At 43.0% G+C, this 19,813-nt stretch overlaps 1 protein-coding gene across 2 annotated transcripts in view; it reads left to right on the top strand.

The window, feature by feature from the left end:
* LOC127419549 (phosphatidylinositol 4,5-bisphosphate 3-kinase catalytic subunit alpha isoform-like) overlaps window positions 1-18,380 on the top strand; it is a 30,636-nt gene extending 12,256 nt beyond the window's left edge. For both annotated transcript variants that reach the window (XM_051661044.1, XM_051661045.1), the window contains 14 exons: window positions 175-327; window positions 423-554; window positions 645-769; window positions 8,664-8,745; window positions 8,835-8,999; window positions 9,095-9,198; window positions 10,247-10,418; window positions 10,970-11,076; window positions 11,154-11,275; window positions 11,490-11,568; window positions 12,174-12,344; window positions 13,260-13,377; window positions 13,868-14,019; window positions 16,310-18,380. In XM_051661044.1, coding sequence (XP_051517004.1) covers window positions 175-327; window positions 423-554; window positions 645-769; window positions 8,664-8,745; window positions 8,835-8,999; window positions 9,095-9,198; window positions 10,247-10,418; window positions 10,970-11,076; window positions 11,154-11,275; window positions 11,490-11,568; window positions 12,174-12,344; window positions 13,260-13,377; window positions 13,868-14,019; window positions 16,310-16,583 — 1,956 coding nt within the window. In that variant the 3' untranslated portion in view covers window positions 16,584-18,380. The remainder of the gene's footprint in view (window positions 1-174; window positions 328-422; window positions 555-644; window positions 770-8,663; window positions 8,746-8,834; window positions 9,000-9,094; window positions 9,199-10,246; window positions 10,419-10,969; window positions 11,077-11,153; window positions 11,276-11,489; window positions 11,569-12,173; window positions 12,345-13,259; window positions 13,378-13,867; window positions 14,020-16,309) is intronic.
* The last annotated feature ends 1,433 nt before the right edge of the window (window positions 18,381-19,813 follow it).

Consider the following 19,813-nt stretch of genomic DNA (forward strand, 5'->3'; position numbering starts at 1 on the left):
TTGTGTGTGTGTGTGTGTGATGTGTGTATTTGTGTGCATGTGTGTGTTGTGTGTGTGTGTGTGTGGGTGTGTGTGTGTGCGTGAATGTGTGTGTGTATGTGTGTGTGTGTGTGTGTGTGTGCATGTGTGTGTGTGTGTGTGTGTGTGTGTGTGTGTATGTGTATGTGTGTGTAGGAGCACTGTCCGCTGGCGTGGGGAAACATCAATCTGTTTGATTATAAAGACACTCTGGTGAGCGGTAAAGTGGCTCTGGGTTTGTGGCCGGTTCCTCATGGACTGGAGGATCTTCTCAACCCAATTGGAGTGTCAGGATCAAACCCAAACAAGGTTAGTGAGGACTACACTGATTGACACATCTCTACAGTGAATACATTATACTGTATAAAACACTCTGTTCTGTGTGTGTGTGTGTGTGTGTGCAGGAAACGCCATGTGTTGAACTAGAGTTTCCCTGGTTTAATCAGACTGTTGTGTTTCCTGATGAACAACAGATAGAGGAACATGCCAACTGGAGCATCTCACGAGAGCTGGGATACAGCTACTGTCTGGGACTGGTACCCTAAACCTGAGCCTAACCCTCACATACTTACACACTTACCATGAGAATATTCCATGAATGATGCTGAATCTGTCTGTCCAATCAGGGCAGTCGTCTGGCATGTGACAGCAGCATATCTCAGTCGGATGCAGAGCAGCTGCGCGCACTGTGCAGTCGAGACCCGCTGTATGAACTCTCAGAACAAGAGAAGGACTTTCTGTGGAGACACCGGTACACACACACACACACTTTGCTATTACAGATGCGTAAAGGCGGTTTTACACAGGATGTGGTAACCGCGGGTTCCCTATTCATTTTCAGTGAGAGAGTGGCAGCAGGCGGCAAAACAGAGGCAGCAGTTGAAGTTCACGTTCACGACTGCTTGTGGCACACACCGCGCAAGATAAAAATATTTTATTTCCCCGCGGCTACCGCTTGTCATTGACCAATCAGAGCTGAATTTATTCACATCCAATCAAACGACTTTAATGTAGTCAAAAACAACAAGGAGACTCGCTGTTGCTGAATTTCTTGAGCTACATAATGTTTCTTTGAGCGTTTATAGAGACATAAATTGGAAAACAGCCTCATGGAAAGTTGTGAGTGGACGAGTCGGTGTACAAGGTGAAAATAGACTACGGAAACATGTTTCGCTTATGTTTGGACCATCTACTTTAAATTTCTCTTCTGCAACAGGTGTCTGAAATATCAACTTTAGATAAACAGAAAATACAATTGCCCAGGCGGTTTATTGGCAGTGTTTTGTGGATTTTGAATGTTCATTTGTAGCCCTCTGTAAAAGGATCTAAGTTCATGGGCAATGGAGGAGCCAGGAGACAATGAAGCAGGTTCAAGGTCAGACTTTTAATCTTCAGCTTTTTCAGACAATTGACGGTAACCGTCAAAACAAATAAATCATTCATAAATAATGGGGAAAACACTCTCTGTGCTTGGCTGTTGGTTTGTGTGTCACTCTCTCTCCCCCCTGATGCTCTGGCGTGCTTTATCAGGTCTCCCTCCACCATCACTATAATGAGAGACAGGTGTTAGAGATAATTACGACCCAGGTGATGAGCCTTACCGCTCTCCCTCTCGCAGAGGGAGGAGCTGCATACTGCAGTCCGCTCTAATGGCCCAACGAGGTCCATGCCAATTCTCTCAAAGGGTACCTCAATCAATGGCAGAGGGCGCAATGGCGATTTTGGGGCGGCCAGTGGATTCACCAACTGACGCACACCATTTGCGAACGTCCCCGTGAATGCCCGGCCAAAAGAAATGGGCCATTATCCGGTTCAAAGTCTTTTCGTGACCTAAGTGGCCAGCCATCGGGTTATAGTGAGCCGCCTGGAAGAGTGTTTCCCAACGGCTCTTTGGTACTAATAGCTGAGTTGTATTCTCTTTGGATTGAGTGTCCTGCGTCACTCGATACAACTGCTTCTTGATAATAGAAGAGTATGGGTATGTGAGCGCAACATTAGGCTGGAGCTGTTGACCATCAATTACTTTCACTTGGTCAAAGGCGTGCTTGAGGGATTCGTCATGCGACTGCTCCAGAGAGAAATCCCCCTCAGGGAAGCCCCTGAGAACTGGAATTTCCTCATCTGCGCCACACACCGCGACACTACTTTGCAGGATCCATCCACACACATTACCCTCAATAGATTTTTAAAGCCAGGCCAACTGGTTCCAAAAATTTGTGGATGGGTGAGGCGGGAATTAACCGCAGCCTCGACTCTATGCCTTTTTCCTTTGAATCGTATCTCAGTGGTAACCACTGTATACTTGTGAATGTCACCATGCACACACCTCACCCTCACCCATTTATTCTTATCCAATGCCCCGCCTTGCACCAAGCGTTGGAGTATCGAGGTTTGAGAACAACCTGTATCCACTAAAGCTTGATGTTTATCCCCTTTTACTCTTACCAGTATCCGATACGCCCCTGCCCAATCGGGGGCAGCCTGTGGAGCATCGGGGATCTGGACCAGATGACTGAACACCGCTCCTGGCTGTGTCCAGTTTCCCCACAGCTCCAGCATTCCAGCCCAGGTCTTCCTTCCACACTCGTGGGGGCGGTCTTACCAACCTGGGAGGGATAGCAGAGGGAGACAGGGGGAGTAGGAGAGACAGACAAAGGGAAGGGTCCTCTGGACCAGTGGTGGGGTTTGGGCGGGCCCCTTCCCACCTCCGAGGAGTCGGGACTGGGCGGGACTGAGGGGGACAGGAGGGGGACGGGAAACATGAGACACAGGGGGTGGAGAGAGAGAAGAGAGAGAAGACACTGCTTTGCTCTCTCCTGGAAATGCCGTCATGTAGTCCTCTGCCAACTGGACAGCCTCCTCCAGCGATAACGGGTGGTGGCACCGGACCCACTCGGCCATGCCTCGGGGATGTTGGGAGACGAACTGTTGCAGCACTGCCAGATCGATGACTTCCACGGCACTGCGGGTTCCCCCCACCAGCAACCATTCCTGGCAAGCGTCAAGGAGCTGCTGCACAAAAGCGAATGGGTGGCCGTGCTTCCCCAATCTCAGAGACCGGAAAAGCTGCTGACTCTGCTCCAGGGTCCGACCGACCATTGCTGGATGGCCTTCTTTAGGTGGCTGTAATCTAGGAGGCTGGCGGTGGGAAGTTGCTGTGCTGCTAGCTGTGCCTCCCTGGAGAGTAAGGGCAACAAGCGTGCCGCCCACTGCTAGGGAGGCCACCTCCAAATCTCTGCGGTCTTCTCAAATAGGACGAGGAAGGCCTCCGGATCATCATTTGGCCCCATCTTCATGAAGGCCACCAGTGGAGTATGCTCCGGGGAGGTCGCAGTGCCAGCCCCCTCCCTGGCAATCAGGCTCTGGAGCACCTACCGGTCCTCCGCTTGTGTACCTCCATGAGGGCTTGGTGTTGTGTTTGCTGGATTCTGGTGAGAGTCTTGAAGACTACGCCCAGTGGTGAGGACTCCATAACTGCATTCTCCTACAAAGCCGGGTTTTTGGCACCACTGTAAAAGGATCTAAGTTCATGGGCAATGGAGGAGCCAGAAGACAATGAAGCAGGTTCAAGATCAGACATTTAATCTTCAGCCTTTTCAGACAATTGGCGGTAACCGTCAAAACAAATAAATCATTCATAAATAATGAGGAAAACACTCTCTGTGGCTGTTGGTTTTCGGGTCACTCTCTCTCCCCCACTGATGCTCTGGCGTGCCTTATCAGGTCTCCCTCTGCCATCACTATAATGAGAGACAGGTGTTAGAGATAATTACGACCCAGGTGATGAGCCTTACCGCTCTCCCTCTCCCGCAAACTGACACATGACCACGCCCCCCATGCCAAACCCTCCTATTTTAATTATTGATGTGAGGTTATTTATACTATACTAACTTGTCAATACAAATATGAAGTAACATGCAGTCTGTTTCTTTAGTCATTAAAGAAAATGCAGAACTCATCAAATGTGGAGACAGGTGGCAAGACGGCATCAATATTTACAATTAAATTGTTTAGCCTTGATATTATAATTTTACATTAATATAAAAAAATATCTTATTACAATATTTACATTAATCATGTCAGAGATGCAGTATCTGAGCTGAAGCGGTGTGTGGCATTATCGCACTTCTTCTGGCGCGTTTCGCACCTCTTCTCGTGTGAATGGAAAATGCCTGTACAAACGAGAAGCAGCAAGATCGCAAGCAAAGCCTGCCGCCCACTGTGTCCCATGTAAAACCGCCTTAAAATGACAAACGTATTACTAATGACTAATTGGTGGGTTGTCTGAATGACTTATCGACTAGTTGGTCTTAAAGAAGTCATGCATTATTGAGGCTTGAGTTCTTGATTGAGTCCAGCTGGACAGTGTTTTGTCAACTAATGCAAATACTTTTGAGACAACAAGATGATTTTTGAGTAATAAATTAGGATAATGCTTATTCAAAATAACCACTTCAGAAAACAGTGCACCATATCCTGTTCATGTCAATCATATTTGGCATTTCAGAACATCTCAGGTCTTCTATAAACAAATGAATCTCCATTGTGATTGAATCAGCCAATGTGAATCCACTTTTAATATTCTTCAGAACAAAATCTATTCTTTTTATGAGGGGCTTTAGCCACTGCAACAACCCCAAATACTATTGATTTAATTTAACTTTTAACCTAACTTTAACTTCTGATTTAATCACCTTAAACAAAACTGAAAATGAGTAAAAGTGGTATTTTCAAGTCTCAAAATAAACTTGATAATTTCAGGGATTCCTCTTAGCTACATAAATATGCAGCATTTTATAAGATAATAAATATTAGATCAAATTACCTAAAAAAAAAAAAAATTCTCCCTTTTCTCACCAGTTTGGAATGCCCAATTCCCAATCCTTGTGGTGTACTTGTGGTAGCGTAGTGACTCGCCGAATCTTAGTTGCTTCCGAGTGTGAGACTGTCAATCCGCACATCTTATCACGTGTCTTGTTGAGCACGTGTGGAGGCTTCACGCTATTCTCCACGGCATCCACGCGCAACTCACCACACGCCCCACCGAGAGCGAGAACCAAATTATAGTGACCACGAGGAGGTTACCCCATGTGACTCTACCCTCCCTAGCAACCGGGCCAATTTGGTTGCTTAGGACACTTGGCTGGAGTCACTCAGCACTCCCTGGATTCGAACTCTGTTAGTCAGCGTCAGTACTCACTGATATACCTAGGCCCCAAATTACCATGCGATTACCTCATGGATCAAGATTTTGCTGTACATAGTGACAAATAGGTGTTTAGGAAAGTGCTGTGGTAGTTTTTTATATGATTTACTAAAGGTTTGTGTGTATAAACATGTGAAAACTTGATAGCACTTGCACATTTTTTTAGAAAAAAACAAAACGTCCACTGCTGCCACAGTACTGTTTAGAATGGTGAGGGTGGTCAGTGTTGGGGTGTTCCTCCTAAAGTCCACAATGATCTCCACCATTTTGAGTGTGTTCAGCTCAAGGTTGTTTTGACTGCACCAGACAACCAGCTGTTCAACCTCCCTTCTGTATACAGACTCATCGTCATCTCGGATGAGGCCGATGACAGTGGTGTTGTCTGCAAACTTCAGGAGCTTGACAGAGGGGTCCTTGGTGATGCTGTCATTGGTGTAGAGGAGAAGAGTAGTGGGGAGAGCACACATCCATGGGGGGCACCAGTGCTGATTGTACAGGTGCTGGAAGTGAGTTTCCCCTGTCTCACAAGCTGCTGCCTGTCTGTCAGAAAGCTGGTAATCCACTGACAGATAGACGTGGGAACAGAGAGTTGGTGTAATTTATTCTGGAGTATGGCTGGGATGATGGTGTTGAAAGCCGAACTGAAGTCCACAAAAAGGATCCTTGCATATGTCCCTGGTCTGTCCAGATGTTGCAGGATATGATGCAATCCCACGTTGACTGCATCATCCACAGACCTGTTTGCTAGATAAGCAAATTGAAGGGGATCTAGAAAGGGTCCAGTGATGTTCTTCAGGTGGGCCAACACCAGTCTCTCAAATGACTTCATGACCACAGACGTCAGGGTGACAGGTCTGTAGTCATTAAGTCCTGTGATTTTTGGTTTCTTTGGGACGGGGATAATGATTGAGCATTTGAAGCAGCATGGGACTTCACAGTGATCTATTGAAGATCTGTGTGAAGATGGGGGCCAGATGGTTAGCACAGGATCAAAGACATGCAGGTGAGATGCCATCTGGGCCTGAAGCTTTCCTTTTCTTTTGTTTCCGAAAGACCCGGCACACATCATCTTCACAGATCTTAAGTGCAGGTTGAGTAGCAGGAGGGGGGAGGAGGGGGGTTGCAGGAGGTGCTGGTGTTTGTGTGAAGTGAAGGTCAGAGTGGGTGTGGGGTGTGAGATTGGACCTTTCAAATCTGCAGTAGAACACATTCAGGTTGTCAGCCAGTTGTTGGTCCACCACAGGGTTGGGGGTAGGAGTCCTGTAATTCGTAAGTTGTTTCATGCCACTCGCCACTGATGCAGGGTTGTTAGCTGAAAACTTGTTTTTCAGCTTCTCAGAGTATCTTATTTTAGCCACTCTGATTTCCCTGTTCAGTGTGTTCCTGGCCTGACTGTACAAGACTTTATCCTCAACTCTGTAAGCATCCTCTTTGGCCTGATGAAGCTGCCTGAGTTCTGCTGTAAACCATGGTTTGTCATTGTTGTATGTTAAATAAGTCCTAGTAGGAATGCACATATCCTCACAGAAACTGATATATGATGTAACAGTATCTGTGAGCTCGTCCAGATTGGTGTCTGCAGCCTCAAAAACACTCCAATCAGTGCAATTGAAGCAGGCTTGTAGTTCCCGCTCTGCTTCATTGGTCCATCTCTTTACAGTCCTTAATACAGGCTTAGCAGATTTTAATTTCTGTCTGTAGGTTGGAAGAAGATGAACCAGATAGTGATCAGAGAGTCCCAAAGCTGCTCTAGGAACAGAGCGACATGCATCCTTTATTGTTGTGTAACAATGATCCAGTATGTTCCTGTCTCTGGTGGGGCATGTGATGTGCTGTTTGTATTTGGGCAGTTCACGTGTGAGGTTTGCTTTGTTAAAATCCCCAATAATAATAATATGTCCGGGTATTGTTATTCTGTGTCTGTGATTTGATCAGTCAGCTGTTGCAGCAGCGCATTCAAACATGTGTTTGGTGCGATATACACACTCACCAGAATAAACGAGGAAAACTCCTGCGGCGAGTAGAAAGGCTTACAGTTAATAAAGCGCTTCCAAATTAGGACAGCACATCCTCTTTAATGTTGTTACATCTGTACACCAACGTTCATTGATATAAAAGAATGTTCCACCGCCTCTCGTTTTCCCTGTTAACTCTGCGATGTGATCCGCTCTGAACAGCTGAAAGCCCAGCCGATGTAATGCGCTGTCCGGAATGACTTCACTCAGCCAGGTTTCTGTGAAGCACAAGGCAGCAGAGTTTGAAAAGTCCTTGTTTGTGCGGGTGAGGAGATGTAGTTCATCAGTTTTGTTAGGGAGAGAGCAGAGATTTGCTAGATGAATGCTCGGCAGCGTTGTTCGAAAGCCCCGCCGACGGAGTTTGACCAGCGCACCGGCTCGTCTCCCTCACCTGCGTCTCATAGCGTGTTTAAACAACACAGCCGTGCCTCTGACTAAAATGTCCAACAAAACGTCCAAATATTCAAAATCCTGGAAAAGACTGTCTGGTATATGCTGTCGAATGTTCAGCAGTTTGTCTCTAGTAAAACTGACTGAAAAAAGATTACTAAACACAGGACAAACAAATAAAAATAACAAAACAATAGAAGCGCTCCACACCGAGGCGGCCATCCACGGCGCCATCATGATGTTTATGATATCGTGTTAATAAATGCCATATTGTATTGAATAAAAATGAAGTGGTATTATTTAGTGAGACCTGTACTGTGAGCGTGCATGTGGTAGCTTCCTTTTGGAGGGCGTGTCTAAGATATTTGCACGCGTGTTTATGTGTGCAGTTTTTCTTAGTAAGTCACCTGTAGCAGGCACATGCAATTAGACTGCACAAGCAAATTAGCACACGTTATTTGTGGTGGCGTAGTGGGCTAAAGCACATAACTGGTAATCAGAAGGCTGCCGGTTCTATCCCCACAGTCACCACCATTGTGTCCTTGAGCGAGACACTTAACTCCAGGTTGCTCCAGGGGGATTGTCCTTGTAATAAGTGCACTGTAAGTCGCTTTGGATAAAAGCATCTGCCAAATGCATAAATGTAAATGCAATGCATAAATGTATTTGGGATCTTAGTAAATCAGGGCCTGTTTTAGGAGAAAATAAAATCAAAAGTGCTTTTTACCCAGGAGGACTTTAGCCCCATTGAACCCAAAGGTATTAATGAAGGTGTTGGATTTGTTATAGAAGCTGTGAGCTGTGAAAGACGATGCATCTCACAGAGTTTGACAGTGATGCTTTAGCATGCAAATGGTAACATTAACTGGACTGTCAGCACACTTAAACTCTCTCTGAGAACACACGTCTCTATATTAAACAATATTAAAGCTAACTTCTTTAATTAAATAAAAGAGTCGTAACAGTGAGTGCTTCAAATGAAATGATTGTAAATTTGTCTTTGTAAATGATTGTGAGTTGTGTTTGTGATTCAGGCATTACTGCGTGAATATTCCCGAAAGTCTTCCCAAACTCCTGCTGTCCGTCAAATGGAACTCCAGAGATGAAGTATCACAGGTATGAGAGGGAGAGAAGATGCGTCACTACACCTGCATCCTGAGACTCCGTTCTCACAACTGTCTGTCTGTCTGTCTGTCTGTCTGTAGATCTACTGTCTGTTGAAGGATTGGCCATTGATGCAGCCTGAATCGGCTCTGGAGTTGTTGGACTGTAATTTTCCAGATCCGATGGTTCGTGAGTTTGCGCTGCGCTGCCTCATTCAGGGACTGACAGACGACAAACTCAGTCAATACCTGCTGCAGCTCGTACAGGTGTGTGTGTGTGTGTGTGTGTTAAGATTCATCCAGAATTATATATTATAGTTTTGTGTAGCACTGACGTCTAAAGTCTGTGTGTGTGTTTTTAGGTGTTGAAATACGAGATGTATCTGGACAATCCATTGGCTCGGTTCCTGATCAAGAAAGCTTTGACCAATCAGAAGATTGGACATTTCTTCTTCTGGCATCTAAAGTGAGTTACACTGACGATGATGATGGTTAGAATCAGGGACTAAAAACGGTTCTAGGAACGAAACCGAAAAAAGAGTAAATTATTTGCAGAACATAACTGAAAATGTTCTGGAGTGAAAACACTATTATTAAATGCTTTTAACTGGTTCACATAGTTTTCATGAAACAAAAGGGTTTATTCGCAGTATATTTTCGTAACTACACCACTTCCTGTTGCCTGAAAAAAATGAGGCATCTCTTTTCGTTTTTTTTCTCCCCAATTTGGAATGCCCAATTCCCAATGTGCTCTAAGTCCTCGTGGTGGCGTAGTGACTTGCCTCAATCCGGGTGGTGGAGGACGAATCTCAGTTGCCTCCGCGTCTGAGACCGTCAATCAGCGCATCTTATCATGTGACTTGTTGAGTGCGTTACCGCAGAGACGTAGTGCGTGTGGAGGCTTCACGCTATTCTCCGCGGCATCCACACACAACTCACCACACGCCCCACCGAGAGCGAGAACCACATTATAGCGACCACGAGGAGGTTACCCCATGTGACTCTACCCTCCCTAGCAACCGGGCCAATTTGGTTGCTTAGGAGACCAGACTGGAGTCACTCAGCACGCCCTGGATTCAAACTCACGACTCCAGGTGTGATAGTCAGTGTCAATACTCGCTGAGATACCCAGACCCCCAGCATCTCTCTTTTTAGTAGAACATGATAATCGTGTGCTTTCATCCTGATGTAATCCGCTGCGTCACTGCCATTTCTTTTCTTTTCTTTTAGCTGAAAACTAAACTATACACAACTATATATAATTACTGCATATACTTGCATGATTAATCCAGACACAGTGGACAATATTATATATCAATGCTTCACTCGTCTGCAACATTAATGTATTGTATTTGATCTAAATTCATATATTTATTAAATTATTATTTTATAATTATCAAATATTGAATTACCTTTATTTGGGGGCCTTTCTCAGCAAATGTGATGTGTATCATGTAATTAATTCGATTACATTTTTGAATCGATTGACAGTTATAATGTGTGTGTGTATGTAGGTCTGAGATGCATAATAAAACGGTGTCTCGGCGGTTCGGGCTGCTGTTGGAGGCGTTCTGTCGAGCGTGTGGCATGTACCTGAAACACCTGAACAGACAGGTGGAGGCCATGGACAAACTAGTGAACCTCACCGACACACTCAAACAAGAGAAGAAAGATGAGACGCAGAAGGTGACACACACACACACACACACACACACACATTATGAGTAGAACACACTGTGGCATGCACACAGCAGCAGAATACACTCACATCCCGATAAAAGTGCTGGAAAAGTAGAAAAAACATGTTTTGTTTTTACATAAAAAAGTGCCTTTATTTATGGTAACGAGTTCGTTCAAGCTAAAGTGTGTCTTTTCTGTGACACAGAACAGAATTTCAAAACGAATTCTTCCATTGCCACCTGCTATTGGTTGAACAAACAGATAGTCCCGCCCCGAACTCACTTCATTGGGTAGTAGTTGACATGTCGGACGGCTTGAACAAACAGATGATTGTTTTGAACGTTAACACTTTTCAGGAAGTCAAACGAGTGACTCTGAGATATGAGAATGTATTTGAACTTATACAGTATACACACACACGCACACACACACACCTGTAAGTGCTGGTGGATCTTCAGCTGCTTCTTTCAGAAGGTTGTGATGGTTTCAATCAGAACTGCTTTACTGCATTTGATTGGTGAATGAGGCTCATTCTGCACTCTGATTGGCTGTTTCAGACTCAGATGAAGTTCCTGGTGGAGCACATGTCCCGCCCAGATTACATGGATGCACTGCAGGGCTTCGTTTCCCCTCTGAACCCTGTACACCAGCTCGGAAACCTCCGGTACGTACACACACACACACACACACGTCTTCTACTGCTGATGAACATGTTCTCTGATGTTGTCTCGTGTGTTTCAGGTTAGAGGAGTGTCGGATCATGTCTTCAGCGAAACGTCCGCTCTGGTTGAACTGGGAGAATCCAGATATCATGAGTGAACTGCTCTTCACAAACAATGAGATCATCTTTAAAAATGGAGACGGTGTGTGTGTGTGTGTGTGTGTGTGTGTGTGTGTTCATGAAGCAATAATGTGGAAAATAGTTACAGATAACAACCTCAAGTGCCTCATTGCTTTAATAAAAAAGTTAGTGATAATTATTATATTGTCTATCTTAACACGACTGGAACACTGATGACCCGTCTGCATTCTGGACTGCAACTATCTGATTTATAATATCTAGTGTGTGTGTTGCAGATCTACGACAAGACATGCTGACACTGCAGATTATAAAGATAATGGAGAATATCTGGCAGAATCAGGGACTGGACCTGCGGTAAATCAACCAATCACAGTGCAGTACTCACACACAAATCAACCAATCACAGTGCAGTACTCACACACAAATCAACCAATCACAGTGCAGTACTCACACACAAATCAACCAATCACAGTGCAGTACTCGCACACAAATCAACCAATCACAGTGCAGTACTCGCACACAAATCAACCAATCACAGTGCTGTACTCACACACAAATCAACCAATCACAGTGCAGTACTCACACACAAATCAACCAATCACAGTGCAGTACTCACACACAAATCAACCAATCACAGTGCAGTACTCGCACACAAATCAACCAATCACAGTGCAGTACTCGCACACAAATCAACCAATCACAGTGCTGTACTCACACACAAATCAACCAATCACAGCGCTGTACTTATACACAAATCAACCAATCACAGTGCTGTACTCACACACAAATCAACCAATCACAGCGCTGTACTTATACACAAATCAACCAATCACAGTGCAGTACTCACACACAAATCAACCAATCACAGCGCTGTACTTATACACAAATCAACCAATCACAGCGCAGTACTCGTATTAACTGGTGTGTGTGTGTGTGTGTGTGTGTGTGTGTGTGTGTAGAATGCTGCCATACGGCTGTCTCTCTATAGGTGACTGTGTGGGTCTCATTGAGGTGGTGAAGAATTCTCATACCATCATGCAGATTCAGTGTAAAGGAGGACTGAAGGGGGCGCTACAGTTCAACAGCAACACACTGCATCACTGGATCAAAGAGAAGAACAAGGGAGAGGCGTAAGAGAACACACAACATGCATACTACACATATTTAAATAGAGCAGAAGTAGAGTAGTAAGAGTAGTATGTGTATTATGGATCCCAAACTCAGCTAAAGTCTCTCTAATGACAGTGTTTTAGTGCCATTAAAATAAAAATCTAACATTTGGAGAATAGTCAAAACATTACCAGAATAGAGCTGGAAAATTAGGAGATTAAATGCATAATAATGCGTCAATAAAATAGAAATATTTTCAGAAACAAATCAAGAGTTTTTAGTTAATCATACTTTAGCATCAGTGGCGACTGCTTTAAGATAACAGGGGAAGCACGGCTTCCCTTACAACTTTAATTGCACAATGACATGTTTATCAAGTTGCATATAGCCTCTCTATAATTCTAATAATTATTGTCCCAGTTCAATATTTAAGGTAACATAATTGTGCAACAGCATACAACACTACAACATTATTCTACAAAAATATTACTACTTTAATCGCTTAATGTTACGACTTTATTTTCAGAAAAGGTCTGTAATGAGATTCTTCTCAAAACGCAACTGTTAGTAATATACATTTGTTTCATGTGCCACTAAAATACTGTTGTACTCTGACCACACATTAGGCCTCATGCATGAAACATGAGCAGATTTGTCACCATTTATGAATCCATTCTTACATAAATATTGCCATTGGATTCAGTGGGACAGTTAACATCAGAATGGTTTTACCAGCGATTTACACTGAAATGTGTCTGCACGTCTTTCATGAATAAAGCCCAATGTTTCTGTGATTGTGACTCACTCACTGATCACCACTTACTAAACCTGAAATTGGTGAACGAATCTGAATGGAATCAAATATTTCAGTCACTGGAAAGAATCAAGAACAGCATTACACACAAACATTACCTCTCTCTCTCTCTCTCTCTCAGTTATGACAGAGCAATTGATTTATTCACCCGATCATGTGCTGGATACTGTGTGGCCACATTTATTCTGGGCATAGGAGACAGACACAACAGCAACATCATGGTGAAAGAGAACGGACAGGTACACACACACACACACACACACACACACACACACACACACACACACACATGTTGGTGCAGCTATCATTGTGAGGACTCTCCATAGACATAATGATTTTTATACTGTATGAACTATAGATTATATCCCCTAACCCTAACCCTACCCCTAAACACACACACACACACACACACACACACACACACACACACACACACACACACACACACACACACACACATGTTGGTGCAGCTATCATTGTGAGGACTCTCCATAGACATAATGATTTTTATACTGTATGAACTATAGATTCTATCCCCTAACCCTAACCCTACCCCTAAACCTAACCCTCACACACACACACACACACACACACACACAAACTAAAGTGTGATGTCAGTTGTTCAGATGTACGTTTAGAGACACTTTATAATAAAAATACAGGAAACATTGACAACAATGTTCAATTCAAATCCATCATGTGATGTGAGTTTGTGTGTGTTTTGTGCAGTTGTTTCATATAGACTTCGGTCACTTCCTGGATCATAAGAAGAAGAAGTTTGGTTATAAACGAGAGCGAGTGCCGTTTGTGCTCACACAAGACTTCCTGATCGTCATCAGCAAAGGAATTCAGGAGTGTACAAAGACCAAAGAGTTTGAGAGGTGACACACACACACACACACACACACACACACCGAAACACACCGACACCGACACACACACACCGACACACACACTGACACACACACCGACACACACACACACACACACCCCGACACACACACACACACACACACACACACACACCGAAACACACCGACACCGACACACACACACCGACACACACACTGACACACACACCGACACACACACACACACACACCCCGACACACACACACACACCGACACACACACTGACACACACACCGACACACACACACACACACACCCCGACACACACACACACACACACACACACACACACACACAGAAACACACCAACACACACACACCAAAACACACCGACACACACACTGACACACACACACACACACACACACACACACACACACACAGAAACACACCAACACACACACACACACACCAAAACACACCGACACACACACTGACACACACACACACACACACACACACACACACACACACACCCCGACACACACACACACACTGACACACACACACCCCGACACACACACACACACTGAAACACACCGACACACACACACACACACACACACCGAAACACACCGACACACACACACACACACACACACACCGAAACACACCGACACACACACACACACACACACCGAAACACACACACACACACACCGAAACACACCGACACACACACACACTCTCACACCGATACACACACACACACAACACACATCGCTCCAGTGAGTATGGATGGGGTTAGTATGCACTCAGAATACACTAGCACTCAAAACTTTGGCTGTTTTTAACATATGGATATGAATACAGCTGTCAAAATAAAATGAGCATTTGAGTTTTGCACATTTGAAGCACACTCTTGGGCTAAAGCAGACACAGAGCAATGAATAAAACAGAAGGAAGGTGTGTAGAGATGTATTTAAAGGTTACATTTCCTTTTATATTGCCCCTATTTCGTCATTGCAAAGCCTTTCTATCAAACTAATCGGAGAGGTTAAGTCGCACCCCGTTATTTTGCATTTGCACTTGATATGGACAAAAGTGTCCAGAGTGTTTAATTCTGATATTTATTTAAATGTTGCCTCGAGTATACGGCTGAACCCCAAATTATTTATTAATAGTGATGCTGAAAAAAAACCAGCAAGACATGACACAACGGTCAAAGACATCCCTCTAGCCTAGCGCATGCTAACATAGAGAAAGAGGGACATGTTCAGAGCGAACGGCCCCTTGAGATGGAGATCTTGTCTCGCTGCATGAGCATTAAGTACATATATTCAACTGTATTTATGAAAAACGCCAGATATGTTCTTTGCAATAAACAATCACTATAACAGGGATCTGATTGGTTTATATTGATTTATTGTGGCCTCTTGTGGACGTATGAGATGACGTGGATTTTCCCTCTTCCTGATTACATGATTATTCATGTTTTTGAGACGTTACAGACATTACATCAGAAATTATCATAATTAATTCAGATTCAAAGTAATGTCCAGCATCATCCAATCACTGTCAACCATGTTAAAATAAAATGATACATTATAAATTCTGAATCTATGTACTGATTATCATTGTCTCATGTCTGTCAAACATGTTGAGTGATCCAAACATCATCTGCAGCCTGAAACTGAACTTTTGATCAGATTTTAGGAGTGAATGCACTTAACTGCATAGAGAGCTATAGGATGCTCCCTTGCTTCCTATTTAGTGAATGACTTAACCTCCAGTGTGCTGTCTGTCTGCACTGGTCTCAGAACAGTTTGAAATGCACCTTATTTTCATCCTAACTCCATATAAAGCCTCTGAAAGACACATTTATCAGCTTTTGCATGAACTCATTAATTCTCAATATGATAATACACAGTAAATATAGGAATGCATTTATTAATGTTAATGAATAGAATCATATTAAATTTATATTATCCTGTATATCGACGTCATGCCGTTGTGATGCGGTGCGGCAGAAGTTTAACCCTTAAATGACAGTGTAGAGTCTTGTGAACAGAATTCAGCCAGTTTTAATTCATTTAAATTATGTGTTGTGTATAGCAAAGCTAAAATACAACGTCCACACATGTGGACACGGGGTCACACGAGGTTAAATATTATAATATTTAATATTATAAATAGTAATATTTCAGTGAAAATTTCAAATGTAGTTTCTCAGCCCTAGAATGAGTAGGTGTGTGCAAACATGTGACCCGTAGTGTGTAAATGTATGATCGTAACGAGCTCTGTATCTCTGTCTGTCAGGTTTCAGGAGATGTGTTATAAAGCGTATCTTGCCATCCGTCAGCACGCCAGTCTCTTCATCAATCTCTTCTCTCTGTTGTTGGGTTGTGGGATGCCGGAGCTTCAGAGTTTTGATGACATCGCATATCTGCGGAAAACTCTGGCGCTGGAGAAGAACCAGCAGGACGCGCTGGAATACTTCACCAAACAAATGAATGACGCTCATCATGGAGGCTGGACCACAAAGATGGACTGGATCTTCCACACCATCAGACACATGCCAAACGAACACTAACACACACACACACACACACACACACACACACACACACACACACATAGTGTTGGGGAGGCTACGCTGAATCTGTATGTTCTCAAGCTACAAAGCACCTCATATGTAGTTAAACTGCATTCAAAATACTCTTTAACTACAAGTCACGAACAAACAGTAGCTGACTACACTGATGCTATAAGTGAATCATTTATGTGAACTGTCTTAAAAAAGCGATTCACTGAAATGATTCAGTTTTCTCAGTGCTACATGAGAGAGAGAGGACGGTTCAGGGGAGTGTGTTTGATCACTCTCTCGACTCCACTGATGCATTTACAATATAATGTGACAAGCGTTTGGTGACTCTACAGCGCTTGTTACTGGAAAAACTGCACTATTGTGAAAACCGATGAACTACCGTCACGCTACTGAAACATGTTGTTACGCTAGAAGCGTCGCTAGTTTTAGCTAGTTACTCTCCAACACTGATCACACACAACACTAACCGCTGAGGTGCTTTAAAAAGCAACAGGAAGTTTCCAGAACACTTAAGGTTTCCACAGCAACCGTCTGTCTGACAGCAGCACAAAGGCTCATGGGAACGAGTCGAAACTTCTGCACAGACTCTGATGATGATGTCATCTCTGGCCTTATGACTGAATCATGAGTTAAAGAGCGTTTACAATCCTCAGGTTATCAATCAAGGTCAAAGGTCAAGCTTTGATTGGCACTGCCACCTCAAACGTGTGGTCATATCGGAGATATTACCCAGAATGCACTGCAGCTGAGCGCTGTGACTCGTGTGAAAGTCTTCCACAAACGCTGCTGAAACAAAGAAAAAGAGAACGGCACACTGTGAATGAGAGACCAGCCAATGGAAATCTCTGCGAGTTTACAATCAATGATTCATTCCTTCATTTGAAATGTGCGAGATTACAATCTGTAAATTATTGATTCTTTCATCGACTTGATGCAGTTTTAATGAAATGTGTTAAAACACTATTAAAGATTTGCGTTTGTTGTGCTAATGTACACAAAATGAAACACTATTGATCAAATCAGACAGGATGAAGATAAAAACAAGTGGCATCAGCTGTCAAGAGAGATTTTGTCCCGTTCTCAGTTCTGTGAAAGAGCAGAGAAATCGCACCGATGATGTGCCACGAGGTGTTCGAGATGTTTCATTCGGTGCTACAGTCAAGAACATTGTGAACTCAACAGAGAGGAGAACGCTTCTTTAATTCACTTAAAGTCAACATGAAAACAAACTCCAGCCTGTTTCCTGTCATAATTCATGTTCCTGTTCTTACTGTGAACGATTCATTAACTGGCTTCCCAATGTGTGCATGTGTCGAGCGAATGCCTCTTCACGGTTTGACGTCAAATGCAGAGAATATCTCCTTTATTTTAAAATCTCATGTAAACGCTGATCTTTGGGAGTGCATGTAAACACGCACATTATGGAAGTAAAATGGGTTGCGATTGCCGTTTCATGTTGACTTTATAACTAAAATGTGTTCAGTATTATTGACATCACACATTGCTAAATGTTTAAGTGCATGAATCATTTTTCTCATTAAGAGTGGAGCACATCTGTGAATGATCACAGACTAAATTAACTAGCAATAAAACACAATAATATCAAATATAAACGGCAGAATCTCTCCCAGTAGTCGTTGGTCTCAGTGATGTCCATAAATAAAATCACTGTACTGTAAACTTGATAAACAGACCTGTGATCAGGATCTGCGTCCTATCAGGAGTTTTACGTGTTTGTAAGTGATTGTTATTATTGTGACGTTTCATTTAATAAACATTTTTTTAAATATAAAGTGTCTTATATATTTTCTGCATGCTTATATGAAGTTCACATGATATAAAACACCGTCATCATTTATTCACCTGCACTGCAAAACAGAATTTTCTTGTCTTACGTCATTTTGCTTCTCAAGTAAATTTATCTTGTTTAATAATATTTAGGTATATTTACCTGAAAATGAGACAAAAACACAAAATGAGAAGTTTAGCAAACTGTTCAAGCTGCTATTAAAAAAAAATAATAATAAAGAAATACTGACAACAGCAGTCAAGATCCAAAAATAAAAAACATACACAAATCATAACAGTCATCATTTTTATTTTCATTTATTTTATCACAACACACGGTTGCAAAGCAGCTTTACAGAAAATTATGCTGTAACACAAAATGAAGCTGTAATGTTTTAAAGTTGATTAACATTTTTATTAAAACACAGAAAAACAAAACATAAATACACAAAATCAACTTTTAACACCCACTACCACCCCTCCTCCTCCCCATCCTCAACAAACACCCTTGTGGTCATACATGGACACATACAAAAGAAAACAAAAACCAAACAACTAATAAAGAGAGGAAAAAAGAAAAAAAATACATACATACATACATATATATATATATATATATATATATATTAAAAAACTGACAATTCACAAACTGACAATTACCCCTCTCCACTATTCCACCAGAGAATCCTCCAAGAACACCAAATATCCACCCCATTTTCCAACAACCAAATCCAGATTCCCTAATCTTCTATAAGACCCCTCCTCTAAGGCTGCCACTCTCCCCATCCCAAAGCACCACTCCTGAAACGGGGGCACTCCAACCGACTTCCAACCCCTCAAAATCACCTGTCTGGCGACAATAACACAGGTTAGGACCCAATCCTGCACATGTTTATTCTCCACATTGATTACCACCCCATCTCCCAAAATACAGAGTCTGGGGCAAACAAAACCCGAGTGCCCAAAACGTCACATAAAAAATTCTGAACCCTCAACCAAAACCCTTGGATCTTAACGAAACATGGGTTGTGTCTCCATCCTCCGATTGGCATCGCCAGCAGGTGGGTGTGTCTTTAAGACCAAGCCTAAACAATCTAGAGGGGGTCCAACAGAATCGATGTAAAATCTTAAATTGCATCAGATGCACCCTTGCATCTCTAGATGCAGACTTGATGTTTTTTAGAATCCTAGCCCACACTCCCTCCTCCAATAACAAATTTAAATCTTCCTCCCATAATCTCTTGAGAGAATTTAAAGCTCTGTCCCCCAGACTCTGAATTAACAGGGAGTAATACACTGATGCCTCATGACCTTTTCCAAAAGCAGTAATCACCACTCCCAGAGTATCTGCTGCTTTAGGGGGGTGTATGCTACTCCCAAAAATAGTACAGAGCAGGTGGCACAGCTGTAAATACTTATAGAACTGA

The sequence above is a fragment of the Myxocyprinus asiaticus genome, chromosome 28 (assembly GCF_019703515.2).
Source record: "Myxocyprinus asiaticus isolate MX2 ecotype Aquarium Trade chromosome 28, UBuf_Myxa_2, whole genome shotgun sequence".
Lineage (NCBI taxonomy): Eukaryota > Metazoa > Chordata > Actinopteri > Cypriniformes > Catostomidae > Myxocyprinus > Myxocyprinus asiaticus.